Source organism: Sycon ciliatum, chromosome 5 (genome assembly GCF_964019385.1).
Source record: "Sycon ciliatum chromosome 5, ocSycCili1.1, whole genome shotgun sequence".
Lineage (NCBI taxonomy): Eukaryota > Metazoa > Porifera > Calcarea > Leucosolenida > Sycettidae > Sycon > Sycon ciliatum.
The window spans coordinates 32,803,496-32,826,381 of NC_088647.1; the positions used below are offsets into that span (position 1 = coordinate 32,803,496).

General features: G+C 45.6%; 1 protein-coding gene across 1 annotated transcript; it reads left to right on the forward strand.

The window, feature by feature from the left end:
• The first annotated feature begins 13,315 nt into the window (after positions 1–13,315).
• LOC135818377 (uncharacterized) lies at positions 13,316–15,260 on the forward strand. The gene has a single exon (XM_065331737.1). The coding sequence runs from the start codon at positions 13,375–13,377 to the stop codon at positions 14,530–14,532; it is 1,158 nt and encodes a 385-aa protein (XP_065187809.1). The 5' UTR covers positions 13,316–13,374; the 3' UTR covers positions 14,533–15,260.
• Positions 15,261–22,886: the final 7,626 nt, after the last annotated feature.

The window sequence follows — 22,886 nt, forward strand, 5'->3', positions numbered from 1 at the left end:
TGAGGCCACAAAGTATTTGAAAGCCGTCATGGCCAAATCCCAGAGTGCGCGATGCCAGAACACTGCGGCGACTGCACTCATAAACCCGTCCTGACTTCTCCACCATTGGCAAGCTGGTGACTGCTGAACACTCTCCATTGCAGCATTTGATGCTGACCGTGGATGCAAAGCCAGAACGTGCAGTTTCAGTAATGGTCAACTCACCTCCACAGTATTCAAGTTACACGAGCAAGCAGAGGAAATCAAATTTCGTAAACAATTCAAGTTCACTAAGCGATTTCCAGTGGCGTCTGAACCATAACCTTCAGCGATTGGGCCATGAAAGTCCTCAGAGCACGAGGAATCACTCGAGGAGCCACTGTCTGGGTTCAAGGTCAGGGCACACCCATCAAAGCTCTCCCCCGGATCCGACTCACTGTCGCTCTGTTGGATCCATTTTGGAACGCCATCGTACAATTTGCGCTTCGAGGCGGACTCTGGCACTGCTTCAGCTTCACACACTTCCCCAGCTGCTTCCTGGACAGGTGCTGTTCTCCTAACAAACCATTTTCCTGAGAATCCTCTCTTTTCAGGACGCTTGCACGACCTGCTCTTCTTGTTCCCCGTCGCTCGAAACAGCAACGAAGTCCTTTGGGAAAGAAAATGTTCTGGCACGGTTTACTGCTGCCATGGCAACAAAGTAAGTTTGAGTAAAAGCCCTTTAAAACTCCAAATTCTTGCCAGCTTAGGTCACACTGAGGGAAATTTAAAAAAATCCCGTGGTTACCATGGATATTTGCCGCTGAGCGGCAGATTTGAGAGATTTAATCCACGCGATGAAAATCAGCCCGAGGCCCCGCTTTTCCGCCGAAGATTATAAGAATTATATTTTTTATACGAAAGTCCACTATATTCCCGAATATGTGTGAGAAGTGATGGCGGTGCTAGGCTGCTCTGCCGACCTTATAGGTCTCGGCGTCTACGCAGACAAAGCGCGCCGTAATACAGCAAAACCATGAGGAGGAGAGGAGGAAGGGAAATGAATAATAGTGAGGAACGAGGACAATGGGTGGATGGTCTTGAGAGAAGCAGAGTGAGAGATACCATGTGGTCTTGAGAGAATCAGAATGAGAGATAACATCACATTGTGGTGAGGAGGGAGGGAGGATGCTAGTGAGGCGCTGGTCTAAACCATTTCATAGGGCATCAGTGGCTGTTTGCCAGTTCAGGTGCAGCAGATACTTGTTGCATTTTTCCTTGAAGAACTGGAGCTGTCTGGTTTGGGGCTCTGCTGATAGGATGGCCGCTGGTAGGCTGTTCCACAAGGGAATTATGCAATCTGGGTAAGACCTCTGGAGGCTGCTACGGTTGTGCACGGGCAACTTTGACTTCAGCTGGAGCGGGTGGCAGTGGGCAATTTCCGTTGCTAGCCTAGTGGATCGAACACACCCTGGGCATGGTTGGCTGAGGGTGGGAGGATGGGCTTCAGGGTGCTTGTTGTTGGAATTTCTAGTTTTAGCATCAGAAACAGGCACCTTCTTGTAGTCCCTTTTCTTCCCTTTGTTGTGTTGTTGTCCTGATACGTTTATCACTTTCTACACCCGGTACCAGCCTTGTTCTCTTTTGAATGTCCAATATAAATACAGTAGTGCACGTTTCGGTCGTACTTCTATATGCCTCAGGGAACATCATTGCAGAGCCCATCTACAGCACCACCAAGTACGTTGACCACTGCCAGCACATGAACGAAAATTAGAATGAGATAATTGTTTATAAAAAGGAAAGGGGGCATATGAGTACAAGTTAAGAGTAACTGCTATTAAGTACAGGCTAAAGTCCAACGGAAACTAGGGGTGAAACAATTATACCGAATACTCGAGTACTCGCTCGGTTTTTTCAGAAATAATCGTGCTCGGAATAAATCAGAGTACTCGTTCATACGTGGTACATGCATTTACCACAGAAATCTGCAGTTTCAGAGCAGCAGTGGTCAGATATTGATGTGCAGTCTGTGTGGTGAATATTTGTTCACGAGTAGAGGGAGCCCAAATGACCCAGCAACCAATATACCTGAGAAAAAGGATTGCTACTCGGTTCAAGCAGGGTTGTATCATGTGATTTTAAGGCCCTCGGTGTGCAATTTATAGGAGATGATGAATACTCGAATACTCGAATATTCGATCGGAGAAAATCAGAGTACTCGAACTCGGGATCTCAGTGCCAACTTTCACCCCTCACGGAAACAAAGGATGTCGAATGTTCAGTTTTGAACAATTCGTTTTCGCAAAGCTTCCTCTTCTTTACTTGTCCTTGATATTTCTGAGCCACTCAAGTTCGGTGGAGTGCTGCGTTGCGGCTTTGAATTGTAGTTAGACCGCTTTTTGAAGTATCTCTGTGTCTGTCAAATCCGATATATAGGATTTTCCCAATTTTTGGGAAAGGGTAGATCATACCTTGCAAAGTATAGTTCTTTCTTCAAGAACCTGTTAGAGTCTGCATTCTGTGTTTATCAGAGATGATGTCTGCCACGTTTCACCAGCACAAGGGCTCTACTTTTTCTGTAACAGGCCCTCTCGTGCAAAGGTGTCCAGATTTTTCAAAATCCTGTAATATTATAGGATTTGGCCTCTTCAAAAATCGGTTCTGTTCTTCCCAGTTTCCACCGCAAATTAAAACCCTAGTTGGCAATCAAGCTTAGACATGGCCCATATGGAGCTATCAAAATATTTCTATGCATCTATGGCTAATGAAGAAGCACCTCCTAGGCTAGTACCAAAAAGGGTATTCCACTATTAACATGCATGTGTACATACTTGAACACAAAATTAATCGAAGTGCAGCGTGACACAAGATCGAGTGAGGCGCCGAGAATAGCGAAAGCGAGGAAGACCGCTCAACTCCTGCATCTGGTTTGCCGAGCTGCATGTGTGATACCCCCGGCATTATCTATAATTATGATGAAGTGTGCACTGTGTCGGGGGCGGTATGTCGTTAAGACCCTGAGGGTTGCAAGAGACCGGTTCGAGGAACACTACTATGGAGCACGTCACAGGATGCTCGGCAAACCGTGGGATAAACACATGGCTACTGATCACCAGCAGCACGGAACCATCAAGAGCACAGATGTGATTTTCATTGAGGCTGGGGTACCACCTGTGCTAGTACTTGTTAGCAACAATCCGAACTAGCGCACACACTGCACTGCATTGCTTTGTACTGCATTCAAGACTGACGTTATGCGCTTTGCTTTGCTGCGGAATCATAAATGGCACCAGCCCGTTTTGCTGAAAAGAAAAACAAATCTTGCTTGCCCTGTTGTGCTCCTCCAGACAACGGCTCGTGCTTCAGCGGTGTTTCTTTTCCCACCATCCCTCCCTATCCAACTTATTCACACCATTATTATAATTATCGTATCCTTGACCCACAACCAGCTAATCCGCTTGCAGGTGGCCCAAAACCGCGCAGCAAGGGCGGTGTTCGGACGACCACGATTTACCAGGGCCAGTGACCTCTTGGAGCGGCTCTCTGTTTATCGCGTGGACGACGTATATCGCCAGAAACTGCTCCTGCTGGTATGGCGGTGCGTTCATAAGCGTGCCAGTCCTGCACGCCTTCAGCGCAATCTGGGCCCACAACAACCAATAGCCAGAAGCCGAGCAGGCCAATGCCGACCGGCATCTCGCGGTTGCCTGTTATGGAACCAAAATTATACCTGACACGGTGCGAGCCATGGGCAACATCCCAGCATTCCGCCGAGCTGCCATTTCCTACACGTTGTAGACTGCTACACAGTTGGCCATACCATGGTATTCAGTACCCACGACCTTTGCACAGCCGATAAGCGAAATCTTCATATTTTCTGTTCTCTTTCTGTTCTACCCGATTTCCCTCTGATGTACCGCTGACTCTACGCTGAAGATCTAAGTATTTTAATTCTCATCCTCATTATAATTTTCATATTCGCTTTCTTGTCATTAGGTTCTATGCCCGTTTGAATTTGCGAATCAAAATAAATACAAACAAACAACATCGTACCCACTGCATGTAATCGGGTCCACTCTCACAACTGGTATTATCTAGCTATTTGCTGCGGCACTGCCTTGCGCTATATTACATTCATTTAGCATTGCAGCTCTACGTTGAGCTAACAGCAGCTCTTCTTTGAGCTAACCGCAGCTCTACTTTGCGCTAACACCAGCTCAGCTCTGAGCTAACAGCAGCTCTGCTTTGAGCTACCATCAGCTCTGCTATGAGCTAACAGCAGCTCTGCTCTGAGCTAACAGCAGCTCTACTTTGAGCTTCAAACCAGTTGTTTCGAAACCAGCACTCCTCGATCCAAAGATGCCTCTTTGTTGACTTGTTTGTGTGAGGGATGGGGCTAAACAAAATTAAATGATTCAGTAAATTCCCCATGCATGTACTGTCGTTAGTTCATATGCGAGCAATCTACAACACAAATGTAATGCTAGGATGGTGGTAGTATTTATCTATTTCACTCCTAGTCTATTTCTTCCACTTGTAATTGCAATTCATCAGCATTTATTGCACACAGAGACCTTTCCTGGGGATCCTAGCCATTGGGTAACCTCTATTCATTCATTTCAAAGAAAGAGATGCATTGTGGGAAAGATCGAACTGCATCTTCAATAACATTGCTTTCATTTCGACCATTTTCGAGGCTGCAAATGCGTCTTGAAGTCTATACTTCGAAGTAAGATTACCTGGTGACGGACAAAGAGATCTTACTGGTCTCGTCATCGTCCAGTAACAGTCGACATTCTTTGAATCCTAGAGCCTTCCGAGTTGGCAGGCTGTTGGTTAGCACTTCGGAGATGTATTGGAGCCAGGTGTCAGGTCGTCGAATGTCTCCGTATTCTGTCAGTTTTATGGATAGTTGTTGCACTTTCTGACTTTATAATAATATACAGTTGCAGTATCTACTCACAGTAGTGGATAGTTACTCTTAACTTGTATCTATATGTGCCCTTTCCTTTTTTATTTATTTATTTATTTATTTATTACAGCATCTCATAGCACAGTGAGAACACCGGCCAATACAAAGAGAGAGAGGGTGTTAGCCAACCACGGCAAGGAAGGGAGAAGGGGAGGAGAAGAAAAAAAAAGGAACCGGCATGGATAAGTAGTGATTGCAACAAAATGAGAAACACAAAATCAAAGTCAAGGCGCGACAAGGCTCTTAAAAAGGCTTTTTACATTATACTATTGGCTCAACATCAAAGTATTGTACGCTGAATAGATACAATTTTCATAAGGCTGAGGGAGCTGACAACGGGGAAAGCGGAGTAAACATTTAACTGTCCCCACCAGGATTAGAACCAGGGTCCCTCGCTTAGGGCCAGCGATGCTTTACCCCTGAGCTATGGTGTATGTGTCATCCAAGCAACAACTGTTCAAAATTCTCTCCATACTTTAGTTTTTCAACTAGCACATGTACATGTACATGCACTCACCGCACACGTTTTGTCACCAGAACGTTTTGACAAATGCCAGGCAAGGCAACAGTGAAGGCCCAAGAATTGCTGGAGAAATCCCTGGTGATTGCGGAGATACCATGGGTGGGGAAACAGTCGCGAATCCAAACTCAGCTCTCTCTCTCTCGCTTCAGGAGCTCATCCCGGCTCTTGTTCCATCTTTATAGAAAGACGAAAGAATCGCCCTCTTGATGTCAGCTTTTAATATTCAGGTCAGGGTTGACAAGCCTCAAACCTTCTCTCAAAATCAAATCATTACTGCAGCAGAGCGAGGGGGAATTGCACACCAGCATCTATCCTCTAGAGAAGAGTCATGGAACCGCACCGTGATGTGGTGCAAGACTACGGAGAATTCATTCCGCTAGCAATCCGCGATGTGTCCACCAAGTGTAACTTTGCGCGGAAGACAATGGTGCAAGAGAGTGGCCTGTACATGTACATATAGCTTAGAACACGGGTGAGCAAACCAGCGTGAACAATGGGGATAGCACTGTTATGTACATGTATGTATCATAAGAGGGACAGTGAAATGGTGCTTTCTCCCTCAGCAGGCAAGCTTCACATTCTATTGCTACTAATGCAGAAAGTGAAATTTGATATGATCCCTGCCAGCGTCAACACCATCCTGGAACTAAAAAAATCAAAGTAACTTAACTTAAAGCACTGGGAGTGCAGGATCGCATCGTAACGTTTCCTTCGCTCCCCCGGAAAATCCCCATAGCTTCTTTTGTTGCGAAACAATCTTGTTGTGAGCAAGTGCTCAACGGTAGTGGATCCGCGTTCCAGAATAGGTCCTGACTGTCAACGCAACTGGAACTGAACAATAAGAAGCACCTTCCCCCAATTGCTCCGTGCGCTAAGAACTCTAGCAGTTGCATTTCTAACGAAAAGTACTTGTATTGCCATTTCAAAAGGTTTCACGAACTAGTGTCCCTGGGACATATACTAAATTCTCAGCTCATTTTCCTCTTTCTGCTTTGGTGTCACACCACTGTCTAGACTTCTCCCCGTGTTCTTAACACATGAAGATGTACAACAGGATATTGAATTTGATAAGTATGGTGGGCATAGCAACTCACCCTTTTCATACACTTGGCAATAGCCACTGACCATACAATATACATGTACTTCCTCCGTATACAAAAACTTCGTGACTTTTTTTGAACGGTGTTTTTGAGCAAGAACCTGCTCGACGAACGGCGCCAAAGGCTGTCATCGACAACCCACGTCCATGTGGAGGTTAGTTTGGTTGATCCCGAACAGATTCTCCACGGACGCCATGCGTGTGAGGACGTTGCCGACAGAAACTCAAGAGTCAAAATAACTAACACTTACTTGCTCGAAACTGACACAGTGACGAAGTGTAGCTCGTGGTTAGAACACGGAGTCACGCAGCACTCGCTGCCCTGAAACTGGCCAGGCTCGTACTTGCGGTGCGCGGCCCCATAGATCTACGCAGCGTGAGAACATAGATTTGTTTCGCTCGCACGGCAAGATGAAACATTTCAGTCGTCGTGCAACCAGCGCAGACTCAGGATTAGAATGTCGATGGCCTGGCGTTCTTCGCCTCTCTCCAGTCAGACGTCTCCTTTGTCGCCAAGGGGAATCGCAGGGACCTCCTCGAAGCCATTGTAGAATGCTTGGGAGGATTATCCTGGCGAGAAAATGCGAAGCGGTTGGATGTGCTTGTACGACTCGTTTCACGGCAGAATGGAGGTCGCGGGTTGGAACAACTGAATATAGTCGACACAGATTCGTACACAGCTCTAGAGATGAAGAGGACGTAGCCAAAAGTCCAGAGTCGGATCATCACTGCAGGTGACAAGAATCTGAACGAAATGCGAGCGGAAGCAGCGACTGTTGGCGATGCGGAGTCAGCTTCGTCAGGTGACAATGACATGAGCGACGAAGACTCTGAAAAAACTCAATTTCATTCGTCTGAGTTGCTTTTGTCTTTGTATATAGCTTGTAAACAGGTTAGACAATGCCACGAGCGTTATTCGAAGTCAAACGGAACCATTTCAGAGCTGTGCGCAGCTTTCAAAAAAAGTCACGAAGTTTTTGTATACGGAGGAAGTAGGTGCTGGAGTTTATGTGGTCTACTTGTACACTTCAGTCCTATTTGTTTTAAAGAGTTGGTGGACAAGCCATTGATTATCCACTCTCATTGCAATATCAAAAAAGTATTCTTTCTAGACCAAAGAGTGGGTGTATGATAAATAAAGATAGAAATATTTACGGTACTTCTCCAAACGTTTCGTTGTCCCTGAACAACATCGTCAGTGGATAAAGGAAACTTATACCTATTTGTTTTGTGAATTCTGTCCCTGGGTGGTGAAAACGTATCCAAAAAATGTTGCACTTTTGTTGCTAAAATGTACAGTTCCTGAAAGCCCCTCGGATGCGTAATGCTACGTGTTCTAGAACGTGTGGCTCTGGATCGTTCTTTATTAGATCCAAATTGATGAAAACGAAGCTCCGTGCTCCGGTCCGGGCGTGTAAACCACCTTTGCTTAAATGTTCATTGAACATTCTCTTGAGTAGATGCCTCTTAATCCGTATTGAAGTTTATAGTACTAGTACACAGTGCTGTAGACAGCATTACTCTCTATAAGTTCAAAGCTGCCCTCAGGAAATTTACAGCTGACCATGCTTATGCAATCAACGGAATTCCGCCACCTTGCAGTTGATTTTCCCGATTTCTCTCCTCATCAATCCCTACTTGTCTTTGTACATACATCTACATCTACTGTACTTTCAATCAAATGAACCCCTCGATGGGCACATTGCCTTTGGGTCATTTCATAATAATAATAATTATTATTATTACAGTTGACCATGCAACGTGCAATATACCGGTACAAACAAGGACGGTCTAGGCAGCTCGAGGATGTATACGGGAACATGTACTAGCAGGGAGCACATGGAGCAACTGACTCTTTTCTACATGTATGTAATAATGATGTGCTCCCAAGGACTACCATTTATTTATTTCTGCACCTCGTGGCATGTCAAGACAGCCAATTGAATTGAGGAGAGGGTGAGACCAACCACGGAAGAAGAGAAAAAAGAAAATGAAGAGCACGTACACAAAGTGGGAAGGGATTAGCAACTTACAAAGCAATGGGATGCTCAGCGAGCTATATTTCGGTGCTTGTCCTGTGTGAGTTAAAGACGTATTACTCAATGCTCTTGTGCCTTTTTCTTTGTACTGCAGCAGTAGCTTAGTACATGTTAGATACTGGATACATACCATCGGCATTAACCCCAAGATGACTATACTTTCCACATACCTGTATTAACACTTAGACACATTTAACGTACACCTCTTTCCTCTAATAATTATACCTTATCTCGTCGCTGCTCTAAAGAAATTGTTGCTCCTTCTCCTTCTTACTTTTATCTCCCTCTCACCACCCATTTTTTCCCTTTCCCTTTCAATATTCGCTATCTTGTTATTGAATGTCTCTCCAATTTGTTCCGGCGAATCCACATAAAACAAGCAAACAAACTCCCGTTGGAATTACGAAGTAAACCAGCCATCATCATCACTATCATTATTCTGTACCCCACACGGTAACGTGCTAGTCCACCTCAAACGTGTACATGTACAATGTACATGTACAATACATACGATAGGGAACCAGAACCACGTCAAACGTGCACAACCTACAATGGAGCGAAGCACAAAACTGACAAGGGGTACTGAGACATTCCACGGCATGACAGTCAGCTTGAGCACTGCTGAATAGCTCTAACCAATCGCCTTCCAAATGTCCGTGTTCATGCTGTGGAGGGTCTCGGTACTCCTTGTCAGTTTTTGGCGAGATAGTGCACGTATGACAGTTCAAGTTGTTGGACTCGACCGCATAACTTGTACCCAAAATGTTCCCCTGTTACAATTTTGCCTTGGCTCCCCATCCAAATTATTAAAACACGGTTTACATGTAGGTATCAGGAAGATGCACCAACAACCGGACATCCTTACTGACCCCTGGGACAGACCAATGATCCCTGGATTTCCCCAAATGCCGAGCTGGCAGACCCCGACTGGCCTGAGCGCATGATAGACTGTTTTCACCACGCTGTGGAGCGTGGAAAAACCATGTGACATGCGAAGTGGTGCCAATTAGGTCCTTATCACCAGCAACAAGGCTATGGCCTACGGGATGTCAAAACGATAGACAGGGGTAGGACACATGCACGATCAGGCTCTCTTTGACTTCTGCTCCTGCGACAGATACATGTAGTAAGAGGGAGAGCTGAGAGCTGCTCGTTACCCAGATCGGTGATAAGTATTGGGCTGCCGTAATCTAATCTTACTTTCATTGAGCCGCATGTTGTGATGAATATTCGTTGCACCCACTATCTTAAGTAATGTTTCCTTCAGGTGACCGCATTCATGGGTGTTTTGTCTCTTAGGCTGTATGCAAGTGTTTCCTATCCGGGTCTATTAGGTAATAAATAAGTCATCGAAAGTCACATTATTCTCAGTCGCAATAGTATTAAAGCGGCTGACAGTTGACAAACGCCCTTTTTTTGCGATGCAGTTGCGTGACGTCCACCACTTTCTGAACGCACACTAGTATTGGAAATCAATACATCTGTGGGCACGAGTCTAAGCTCTATGGATCCAATTTCCGGGTATCAAAGGTACAATTCAAACTGATTGGAGTAAAGCCAATTTCCCCAATTAAATTGGTAAGAACGGCTTCTGATCCTAGCCAGGTCAAGGAATGTTGAGTCATCATCCCTGGTCCCTGCGCACCGCATTTGCCCAATGTTCCTTTGATAACAGACTCTGACCAACCCAAATTGTTTTTAGTAACTAGCATCACTGTAACGGTACTGTTAGCTGATTGTGTTTGTGTCTAGAAATGCTCCACATCATGGAAAATGGAGTAAAGAACTTGATGTGCTCCTGTCCTCTAACCCTGATCATACATGTACATGCATCTTCTCGATCATCCATACATGTACGTCTTCTGCACTCCCATCCTGATCTCTACACGTCCTCATATTTTACAATAAACCCTTCTCCATTCTGTCTTCTTCGCTCTCCCTAGAAACTCTCCTAACACATGGCTTTTGCCATCCTCGTTCGTTGCAGATGTGCTGTTGTTAGCCATTGGCGGACTATGCTCGGCTAATCGTCAAATTATGCTTTTGATTATGCCACAATTATGCCAACAAATTTGCTGAATTATGCTGAATTATGCTCGGTTCCACTATGTATTCACGCTGTACATAGAGGATTGAGAAACCACGCATACACACACGGCCATGCCCCAAGCATAATATTTTGTCTAAACCGAAAGATTATGCCGACCTTACACGTTGGAAGCCGTGTATTATGCCGGAGCATAATATTTTGACGAAATCCCAAGATTATGCCAAATATTATGCCGGCATAATCCGCCAAGGGCTATGACAAGGAGTCGTAACTGGGGTATTAAAAAAACATCTGCAGGCTTTCTGACAAAGCTGTATTATGCCCCTAAGGTTATTTTTCGTCTAAACCGAAAGATTATGCCGACCTTACACGTTGGAATCCGTATAATTATTATGCCGTAGCATACTTTTTTGACGAAATCCCAAGATTATGCCAAATATTATGCTGGCATAATCCGCTAAGGGCTAGCTGTTGTTGTTGCCATGGCTGTTGCCACTCTTCCGTTTTCTTGATCTCCGTAGTTGGGTATCACCCACTCTCTTCACCTTGGCCGGTGATTCCACTCAGTCTTGAGATGCTGCAATAAATACTATTAATGGTGCTCAAGCCGGTGGGACCACAGCTGGATGTTGTTGGCTTGCAAAGCACAGGTTCCTTCCTGGACCCCCTACTCTTCCCATTGTTGTCTTATCCCGTTCTCTTTACTCTTTGTACGAGCAAGTTCTGTGCAGGAAGGTCTAGTCGGCTAAAGAGCGCAGTGTAATGGTGGAGGTGACTCAAGTTCTGTCTGTCAGTTAAAAAAAGACAAAAAAGATTCACGTGTTCGCATGCATGCAGTACATGCTTTACATGTTGCTGTACATGATAGGGTTAGCCACGCTCTAACATTCAGTGGCATGCATGCGTCGTTCAACTCCTGCAACTGGGAACAAATCGGGTTCAAGAGGAAGTTTGTACTCATAGTCACACAACATCATTGCACAAGGACATGCTTAGATTTTTGTCAGAGGTATTCCCCATACGCTAAGAGCTGCTAGACAATGAGCACTTCACGAGCACTCATAATCTCTTCTTGTCTAAGTGTTATTGACTTTCCCGACCAAGTCAGTGTGACGTGGCACTCTAATTATGCCATTAATTTTGGTACTACGTACATGTACAGCGATCACGCACATCAAAGAGCGATCTCGCAGGATTTACAACTAACTTTAGAGATACTTTAGATTCATTCGTCCAATTTCGGATGTTGAAATAATTTCTACCACTACGATTATAACAGTGAGAGTAACCGTAAGCATACATTGTATTGCTGTTCTCCTGTCTTTCTCAGTCACCCACACTGTCTATGCAGAGGGAGGCTCTATTCGGCTATATTAACCATAAAAAACACTTCCAGCTTTTTGAACGAGTTTGGACGACGAGTGGATGTGAGCTCCTGTGGCAGTTTGTTCCAATGCGTCGCGATGGAACTCAATGGTCGGCTGTCGTCAGATGTTCGCTGACTTAGCGGCACAACGTATTTGCAATTGTCATTGTCAAGTGTGTTACTGAGACTGAGGTTGGAGGGCTATATCTTTCAGTAGAGGGCTGATGCTGCTGGTGTGGACACAGTGCATAAGGAAACGGAGTTTGCATTTGGCACGTTCAATTACTATTATTAGGAATCCCACAAAAAATATTGCGGGACCAAGTTAGTCGTGCGGAAGGAGTGAAAAATGGGGACAGCGCAAACTGCAGGAAAGGAAAATTAAGCCTTCTCTCTGATGTCATGCAGTTCTACCTTGATCTCAACAAATAATCCTCATGTTTCCAAGCCTGTTCAAACGTACTGCGACTTCAGTTATTGTTTTCCAGTTCAACCCTCTTTGAAGTGGCAAGTTGTACAGTTGAGGCAGCGAACCACAATAAATCCAAAACAAAACAACAACAAACACTCCCCTGTACCTTGTCATTTCAACGTCCTGCAATGGCCTTCTATGCAAAAAAACACATGACGTTTCCTATGGGACAGTTTCAATGCTGTGTATTTTTGTCGCCGATGAGGGTAGGATTCTCTTTACCTTCAATATAGAAACTCAAACCCGTGTATTAACCGTAAGCCTTGCGGAACCAAATTCTACGCTCAGCGCATTCCCCAAATTCACAGGTGCACAACCTGCAAGAAACCAGCACAGACAAGTGGAGAATTCATCAGGCAGTATTGGCACGATTTCAGCTGCAAAATGCTAGAAATGATGGCATCTCTACACACAATAACAAACAATAGAGGACCAACATAGACCAAGACACCCTCACCTGTGCATTATTTGCGACACACTCACCACTGTAAACCCCATCCGGATATGGTTAACAGGCCAAAACATAATTGGACCGCGAGTCACAGTTTGCCCAATTGAAGTGGAAAACTCGGAAATGTGCAACTGCCACAACAAAGCATCGATACGTAATCCAATTATCTAACAGGAAAAGGAATTGTTGTCCGATGGTTCACCAGCGCATGAAACGTAAAGGTACAGCGGAAAAGTCGTCCGTCTTCCGTATTCCTGTAACAGGAAACGTGAGGTTTCAAGCTCCAGGGGATTGCGATAGTGACCAGACAGCAAAGCCTATAAATTCAGCGACACCACGAGATTAATCATCAGTCTTCCTTCCAAGTCAAATCATAGTAGCAAGATTTTAAAAGAAGAATTGGCAAGTTATATTACAACGTCTTCCATTTTCATTCTGGAAATGTCTGCCCCAAAAATTCTTTTAGTGTTTTGTGCAATGATAGTTATCTCTCGTGGCGATATATCGAGGCGTTCAGAGCCCGGGACTGACAGCGATGAACTCTTTTCGGACAGTGTCGAGAGTCGCGAAGATGAAAACCAAGACTTTCTTCCAGAATTTTACAACCCCGATGATATTCCCGATGCACCAACGAATCCCCCTAGTGACAACAAACGAACTGACTGTTTGGAAGCGCTGTTCATCCAAGCTGGATTACGCAAGCAGTCGATCCCGCGCTACATTCAGGCCTTCCGAAACAACGAGTTGGACGTCGATTCCCTGTACGGACTAAACTTCCTTGAACTTGTTACTCTGCTTCAGGGCAAGGCTTTCGGCATAACCAATGCTGGAGACATCTTCCGACTTCACAACTGCATCCATGACTATGGAAAATGCATCATGAAACCATTCTGCCAGAATAGTGGACGATGTGTACATGTGGATATCATCCGACAGCATATCTGCCAGTGTCCTGAGGATTTCCAGGGCGACCAGTGCGAAGAGAAGGTGAAGGATCGCCTCAGTAAGGTAGAAGACACTGTCGTTTTACTTCAGCATCAGGTTGCTCACTTTGGTGTGTCTTACACTCGCTGGGGAAAGGAAACGTGCAACGAGACAGCTGGAGCTTCCCTAGTTTACACCGGGTTCATGGCTGGGTCTTTCTATACTCACAAAGGTGGTGCTGCCGAATATCTCTGCTTGCCGGAGGAGCCTCAGTATGGAGACTTCAAACCTGGCGTTCAGTCAGGAAACCTGGTGTATATTAGTGAGTTGGAAACTTCTCATACATTTCAGCCTTTCACCGGCCTGTACCAGCACAATCCACTGTGTGCAGTATGCCAGGCTGACTCTCGCGTGTCCCACATCATGATTCCAGCAAGAAATACCTGTCCTCAGGGCTGGACTCTGGAGTACCATGGATATCTAATGGCGCAGCATCATACACAACGCCGCACAAAGAATGTTTGCGTGGACGTAGACCCAGACGTTGCCAAGGGAACATCAGCTGACCAGAATGGAGCTCTACTGTACTTCACGGAGGTCACGTGTCAGAGTGAGATGTCATGTCCCCCATACGACAAGCAGAAGGAGCTAACGTGTGCAGTATGTACACGTTAACTGTAAACTCTGTAATAGTACATGTAGTCCAATCACCCCAGGAACGTAATGTGCCACTCCAAAAATCTCTCCACCAACGTTTACATTTTGGCACTTTGCGACTGGTTTGCACTGGATGTTCTGTCTCTTCTACTTTTGGATTACTGAGAATTATGATTAGTGATTTACCAAACTCTTGTCTCCACCTCCAGGCTCTTAATGGACAGTTAGGCGTTTCTTCCCGCACTCTCTTGTACCACAAAACCTAGATACCTACCGTAGCATTAAACTGCTTCTGTCTCTCAATGAACGTCCCTACACGACCTTACACTGTTTTCAAAAACTATCCAACTACTATAAATTTTATGTTTTCATATCCTGTCTTTTTTAGAAATACATGTACATGTTCCTTCTATTTTCCAACGCTTGTTCCTCCACTTCTCACCTCCTTTTGGGAGGCCTCAATTTTCTCCCGCACTCTCATTGCCATGATGGATCTCTTCCAAACTCGCACTGAATCTCCCCGCAGGTCCTACCATCACTTGAAGCGGGACTTATTAGATTGAACATTTGCACAATGTCGTCCTGATAGCGCTGTACTGTATTTCCTGTGCCTTAAAATTCCTCTCCCCCAACCAATCTGTGTTACTCAAATTGTTACTTCCTATCTACGGCTGCATTTGCATTCATAATTCAAAGATAGTATTGATGCCATGTCTAAATTATAAAATAAAAAGTCCAACTCACAACCCTGATAAAATTGGAAATGTCTACATGTATAACCAATCCGTTTTGGGTAATCACGTGTGCTTATACAATGTACTAGCATGAGTGTCTACGTGTCTGCGTGAGCGCGTGAGTGTGTGTATGTACAATGTAGGTAGGTGCAGAGTTACTATGAAGTACATGTAATTCAACAGAAATACAATGTTGAACTTAAAGTATTTTCGTGCTCGCAGCCTAACCATAAACATGTACATGAGTGTACAAGTAGGTGCAGCACACAGGTCTACTGCACGAACTAGCCACCACCGCTTTGGGCGGCACGTCCTCAAGTGGTTCTCGACTACCGGACTATCTCACGAAAAGCAGCCAGCAGGTTATTGTCAACGGTAAGAAGGGTAACACCAAGCCCTGAAAAAGAGGGTTCCCCAAGCGTCTGTCCTTGGGACATTGCTTTTCTGCATCTACGTTCGCCGATTGCCCAAAATATTTCACCAGAGTGTCTAGCAGATGTACGTTTATTTCGTTCTACATCCTCGGCTCTGATGTGGCTGAAATCATGCTATGCTTTCAGGATAGTATGCGGCTGCTAGAGCAATACCTCGATGGGAAAGGCCTACTGCTAAACCACACTAAAGACACAGTTTTATGTTGATACGGCATCCTGCCCTGCCTGTACTGAGCCCTGTCCTGTACACGATCTGTAAAGGTATTGTCATTTCCCATGTTTCTACTGTGAAAATCAAAAAATGGTGTCTTAGCCAGACTTCGCTAAACTCTTTTTTTACAGTGCAGAATCCGGCCACAACGCCTGCCTAAATACGTTGGAATAATGAAGTTCTTTGCTACACTAGCCTGTTTTGCTCATTATGCCCGTCGCAATTTATCGGCTACAGCTCAGAGAACTTTCTACCTGTCAGCTATCCAGTCTACAGTATAATATGCTAGAAATGTGTATGTGCACTGTTTGAAAAGTGTTATTTTTTCGTTGGCTGAGCGTAGCGAATGAAACGAAAAATGTATTTTTTTGCCAGCATTTTTACCATAATTACGGCACTAGGATTGCGTCAGCTGTTCTTTTGTCAGTGTTCTCAAACTTTTCTCTTCATCGTGGTCTTTCTCTTCGTTGCAGTTTCCCACCCACCCTCCCCATTATTCTCACTTCTGGATAGGTCCTGTAGGCTACGTTTTGTTCATTTATCTTACGGGGTTATTCTAACTGGTTTTTTCTCAGGGTTGTGCCTCCGCCGGGGTCCTGAGGTTTTTTCCGCCAGCTTTGAGCTGGTTAATTATCCGGAGGCCCCATTCACCACAGTGGTTCACTTTTTGCATCATATTGGTCTGGTACATACGTGTACATGTATATGCGTGAGATGGCATGCCCTTCTTCTTGCTCATGTATACACTTAGCTCTTCCATCTTCCACCGTGAGTGAACAAAGGCTACACTACTACTGAGTGAACAACGACCACACTACTACTGTGACCTGCATCTTTCTGTTGTGTGTGAGTGTGTCTGCGGTGTACGCAGAGGCCAGCTAGCTGGCAAAAACAACGCTATATAACAGGCCTTAAACGGTCAGTCATATTTCGATGAAGAAGGCATTTGGTTTAGATAGAATGACCACAACTGCATGTACTCGTAGGTGTGTAACTGCACATTTGTTGTCAGGTATATTGATGCATGTTTATATTAATTATTTGTTTTCTTCAACGTTCAATGTTCGCTTCTTTGATTCTTGTCATCGGATTAGTAAAAACGCTTGTCTCCATCTCGCATATTCCTTTAGATGATTGCTCTGCAAACGGCCTAAGTACGTTTTGCCTCTCAACCGCGAAGCGCCACTTGTAGAGCAACAGCGACCATGTTGAAGAACTGGTCTACAAAAATGAATGCTCGTCCTCACGTACGTAAATGACCTCCCCTATGCAATTCCAAAGATTTCTTTATTTGCGGATGATACCACTATGAGCACTTGGTACCTCAAGCCAAATGTGATCAAACCGAGCTCCTTCTTTTTCACCTCCCACAGATTCCGTGCCTATCTTCCACTTTCCCAACGATCCCCGTCACTTTGTCTCTGTAGCTCCCTATCATAAAAAAATCTTTGGCATTGTCATAGATCCCGCCCTCTCCGGGTCCTACCACGCGAACCATGTGTCCTCCCGAGTATGCCGATCTGTTGGCATCATAAAAAGTCACTTCTCCCATTTGCCCCAAAAAACACAGCCTTAATTATTTAAATATCATAATATGGTATATTATATATTTCCTCTCTTCACGTACGGATTCCCTGCTTGGATCCAAATTTAGAAACTAGAAGTTGTTCACCGCCACATACTTCACATAACATGTTGTACCGACCGTTACGTCTCTAGTACATATTTGAATCCAGCTGCATCAACTACCACTTTGCAACACTGTCCTGATGCTTCGGAAATTCACCTTTCTTTTCCTCCTACTCCACGTGGCGCCAACTGCCTCCTAGTGTTAGAAAAGCTTCAGATGTGCCTAAATTCCGTACCCTCGTCAGTTAGCACTTCAGTAGTTTCCAGTAAACAGAATCACAGTCATCACTTCCGCTGCATAGCTCGTTGGGCATCCCATTGCTTTGTTAGTATTCGTTGCTAATCCCTTCCCCCTTCTGTGTACATTCGTTTCATTTTCATTTTTCTCTTCTTCCGTGGTTGGTCTCACCCTCTCCTCAATTCAATTGGCTGTCTTGACATGCTACGAGGTGCATAAATACATTAATAAATAAATAGAATATAGCAGCAAGGACGACTAATTGCAATGTAAGCATTTCCTTAATATCGACATGCATTAGTAATGTGTGAAACGATGATCGCAAGGCACACAACGAAAAGGAAAGAGAGGATTTGCTCAGGACTGTTTTCTTGTTACATTCCTCAGTGAATCTACATGACAATGGAATGGGGACTGCTTGAAAAAAATCATGTGGGGACAAATAAAAATAACAGAAGGGGAAAAAGGGCTAAACAAAAATGTGATTATACTACAATCATGTATTCAGCGAGGGTCAATTTTAGCAGCTAACAGAATGCCTGTGTGAATCATGAACATTAGCAAAACAAAGAAAAATCTGAACGGACGGGACCATTTTACTCATACATGTACATGTACATGTTGACATTAATTTTAGGAAATGATTACAGTGCGTCTTTGTGCTCGGAACGCACAACACAGCAAACAACACCAGAGTTGGATAGCCAGTGGCTGCCAATGGCCTGTATTGTATAGTTATACATTGCATATTCCTGTCGTATTTTTTATTTTTGTCCGTCTCCTATTTTACCATAATTGAATTGATACAAAAGAGAAAGACCAAGGAACTACAAGTTACGCTATACTGCCCACTAACACCAGCAGTTAAACAATCAGCTCATGCGATAACAGTGCACGACGCTGACCGACGGTACTGCCGTTCTACAACTAACTGGCTAACAGCTCTAGCACATCTTGGATGCGCACTCCGCTATACTGTTAGTGGACAGTATAGCGTACCTTGTAGTTCCTTGGTCTTTCTCTTTTATATAAATTAAACCTTGGCTCTCCATCTGAGTCCATAATTGAATTGGCTTTCCTTTTTCCTTTCTTTGTAGACTGAAGACATGTTCATCTTTCAGTAACACTGCTGCGTAACCAGTGTACAGACAAAGCAATCACACTATCTATCCCATGAAACAACCATCCAGAAGGCATCGTGGCTCTGCAACACACACATGACTCTACAACATACATTCTGCCCCTGCTGTAGGCTCCGGCGGATTATGATCGCGAAGTCATAGAATTGTGCTACCATGGATTCTCGCAATATGCTAGCAAAATCCTCATAATACGTTTCTGCTTTGGCACGCGGGGATACAAATTCACTTTGTTGTACTTATCGAGCCTCAAAGTTCGGAATATTATGCGTTTTTTGTAATTGCAACTGGCCATTAGTACAACACAATACATGAGTATCCCCATACCAAGGTGTTCATGCATTCTAGAAATCAACATGGAAAAGAGAACACATTACTTCTTATTTTCATTAGTTGACTTCTTTTAAAAACGTTTAGTTTGAGTTACCTTCGAAATTTATCACGTTTGACTGTCTTTGTAATCGTCACATACTCGTCCAACCGATGGCAACCTCGCACTGCGGATAATCAGTTCATCTCTCCCGTAGCTCTACTTCGCCTTCCATTATTATCGAACATCAACTATACCATTTTTTTAGTTATTAGACCAATACTCTTAGCCACAGTCACGGACAGTCACGGCTGCTAAAATCTAGAGGTCGTGACTTCGTATCATGCAAACATTTGATGTACATGTACGCAATGTTTTGCGTACTACCTGTCACTAGACACCCAAGCAAAAAACGTTGTGTAGTAACGATATTTCTATAAGAGGAACTAGTGAGGTTCTGCTCTACATTTGGGAAACGCGGCGCAAAGAATCACGCGAACTCTCTTCACGTTCCCGTAACGTAAATGTATCCTGTAAAAAATCCTTTTCTGCTCTACGCTTCACGTAGGGAAGTCATAAATATGGTGGTAAAGACACACCTGGCAATATGGCGGTAAACACACGCCTGCCCACACACGCTCTCTAGGCTGCAAAGTTCTGGCACAGAGCTCTCCTTCTCACCACCACCACCATCAGTTCGCGCCTGGCACCTGGTCGATGCATGGCTGGCGGTATCCGGCATAGCAGGCTGGTACATCAAGTAGCGCATGGCACATAGATGATGACACAGCAACGACATAGCTCGATTGCGACGTACGTTTCGTCCCCGCTGGACTCATCAGGCAATCTTCTTCTTGGATGTCTTTATACGGAGCTTGACTCAGGAGAATGAAGTTGAAGACACCACTGCAGCTGTACTTATGGTTGATAAATATGGTGGTAAAGACACACCTGGCAATATGGCGGTAAACACACTCCTGCCCACACACGCTCTTTAGGCTGCAAAGTTCCGGCACAGAGCTCTCCTTCTCACCACCACCACCATCAGTTCGCGCCTGGCGCCTGGTCGATGCATGACTGGCGGTATCCGGCATAGCAGGCTGGTACATCAAGTAGCGCATGGCACATAGATGATGACACAGCAACGACATAGCACCAGAACCTTGCAGCCTAGAGAGCGTGTGTGGGCAGGCGTGTGTTTACCGCCATATTGCCAGGTGTGTTTTTACCACCATATTTATCAACCATAAGTACAGCTGCAGTAGTGTCTTCAACTTCATTCTCCCGAGTCAAGCTCCGTATGAAGACATCCAAGAAGAAGATTGCCTGATGAGTCCAGCGGGAACGAAACGTACGTCGCAATCGAGCTATGTCGTTGCTGTGTCATCATCTATGTGCCATGTGCTTCTTGATGTACCAGCCTGCTATGCCGGATACCGCCAGCCATGCATTGACCAGGTGCCAGGCGCGTACAGATGGTGGTGGTGGTGGTGGTGAGAAGGAGAGCTCTGTGCCAGAACTTTGCAGCCTAGAGAGCGTGTGTGGGCAGGCGTGTGTTTACCGCCATATTGCCAGGTGTGTTTTTACCACCATATTTATCAACCATAAGATTAGCTGCAGTGGTGTCTTCTACTTCATTCTCCCGAATATTACTCTCCGCCGGATTATCGTTCGGGGTTCAAGTCCTTCAACTGGGTCACACATCGGGTTCAAGAGGACGTTTGTACTCATAGTCACACAATAACATTGCACAAGGACATGAACATAAACATGTAGATTTTTTTCAACGCAACCAAGCCTCTTGTATGCGCAAAATAAACCCAATTATTATTACGAGTGCAATCTCAACAGCACCCGAAGAAAAACGAGCAAAAATGGTTTTGAAAACAGTGGAGAGAGCAAAAATGGCTGTGAAAACAGTCTAGTACTACAGTTTAATGTCATAAAATGTCTGTGAATACAGTCTAATGTAAATAATAACAATTGTAATTCCAAATGTACAACTACGATGTACTTAGTACAGGCATGTCAAAAACCGGCCTTAGACACCGAACACAACTGCCTCAGGACCGGATAGCCGCTTCAGCCACCACCCTCACGACAGAGGTGTCCATGGCTGGCAGGGGACGAATCCGCCATGCGCCCCGCAAGCAAGCAATGCTGGATCTCAGCAGGGCAAAAGACAGCTGGCACCAGATCAACGACATGACCTGGCTGTACGGCTCCTTCGCTTCTCTGAGACTCGAGACGCGACACGCTTGTAAAAGGTGGTGGCGGATTTCCCCATCCCACCACTGGCTGAGAAAACCAATGGCAGGAAGGTGGCATGCTCATTATCCCTGACGCGTTGGCCATAGTGTCGACGTTTTTCCTTCTCATGGCGCTGGTACGTGTTGGTGACTGAGGAGGTTCGATTCGATTGCGCGAAAGGGTTGAAAACCCGTACATCGAGAAACACACGCTCGAATCTTCCACCCCACACACCACTAGCAGCCACATCCAATCGAGCCTGGTCGTCAGTGATAGCGGTTCGGTACTGCAGCCTTTCTCCAGTTAGCGGCTGGAGTCGAGGCTCGACTGCCACATTCGTGGCAACTCTCTTGAGCAGATTCGCTGTCACGTCACGAAGCTCGTTGTGACGGATTGTCGGGTAGCCGCCAGTGCTGCAGGAAAGAGCGGGGGTCACATCGAATGGCTCACCACACACACACGCTGATGGTAGGCGGCTGGGCTGCCATCCATACCGCAGAGCTAGGGCATCCCTGAACTCACTCTGGGATAGGGAGACCTCATGAGCCTTCAATGGACGGCAGGGTAGCCAGCTGGATGCTCCAGATTCGCTGGCCAGGTGGATAGTATGCTGCAGGCTTTCAGGAGCTGCGGTGATGAAAGACGCAGCAGCCTCCTGAATACGGCGGCGGGCTTCATTGCGTACCCTGGTCTTCATGTGGCTGACAGTGGCCAGCGCATCACCAAGCTGTGGGCACTGAGCGACGATGTACTCAACGAGCGACGAGGTGATGGATCGAGAGGAACAGTACTGCGTCCCCAGTGTGGTCGGGTCAAGCACACCGAGCCCGCCTTCACGGCAGGGGAGAGAGAAGAGATGCCTGAGAGCGGAGTCAATAGGCTGTCCCGTCAAGTTTGGTAGAAGCTTGGTGTAGATGATATGCTCAACGGGTGCCATGGCTTCCGGAGCCTCCTTCTGAACTCGGCAGAGGAACGTCCACCTGCTGGCGAGGCCACGCGTGAAGGCTGTATATGCTGCTTGTGGTTGAGATAGGGCAAAGGAGGTCAGCACATCGATCTCCTTGCACCATGCATCTGCCTTCTTCTGGAGGTAATCCTGAATAAAGGCAGGAGTGCTTATTGCCGCACCGAGATACCGATGCCCCTCAGCAGTTATCTGGATGCCAGTATCAGCGAAGATGCTCGTGGCTTCTTCCAGGCAGTCCAGTTTCACGATCAGTACGGATTTTGCCGTTAAAGTGGCACCCGAAGCCTGGGCCAGGGGACATGAGGGAATCCCACCGTACGGAGGCGGCGTAGCCTACCGCCATCAGAGGAATCATCTGCGTAACATAGCTTCCTGGCACCATCCGTTTCGGTTGCCGGAATGAGAGGGAGAATGCCGATGGCGTAGAGAGGCATTGCCAGTGGATCCCCTTGTGTGGTGC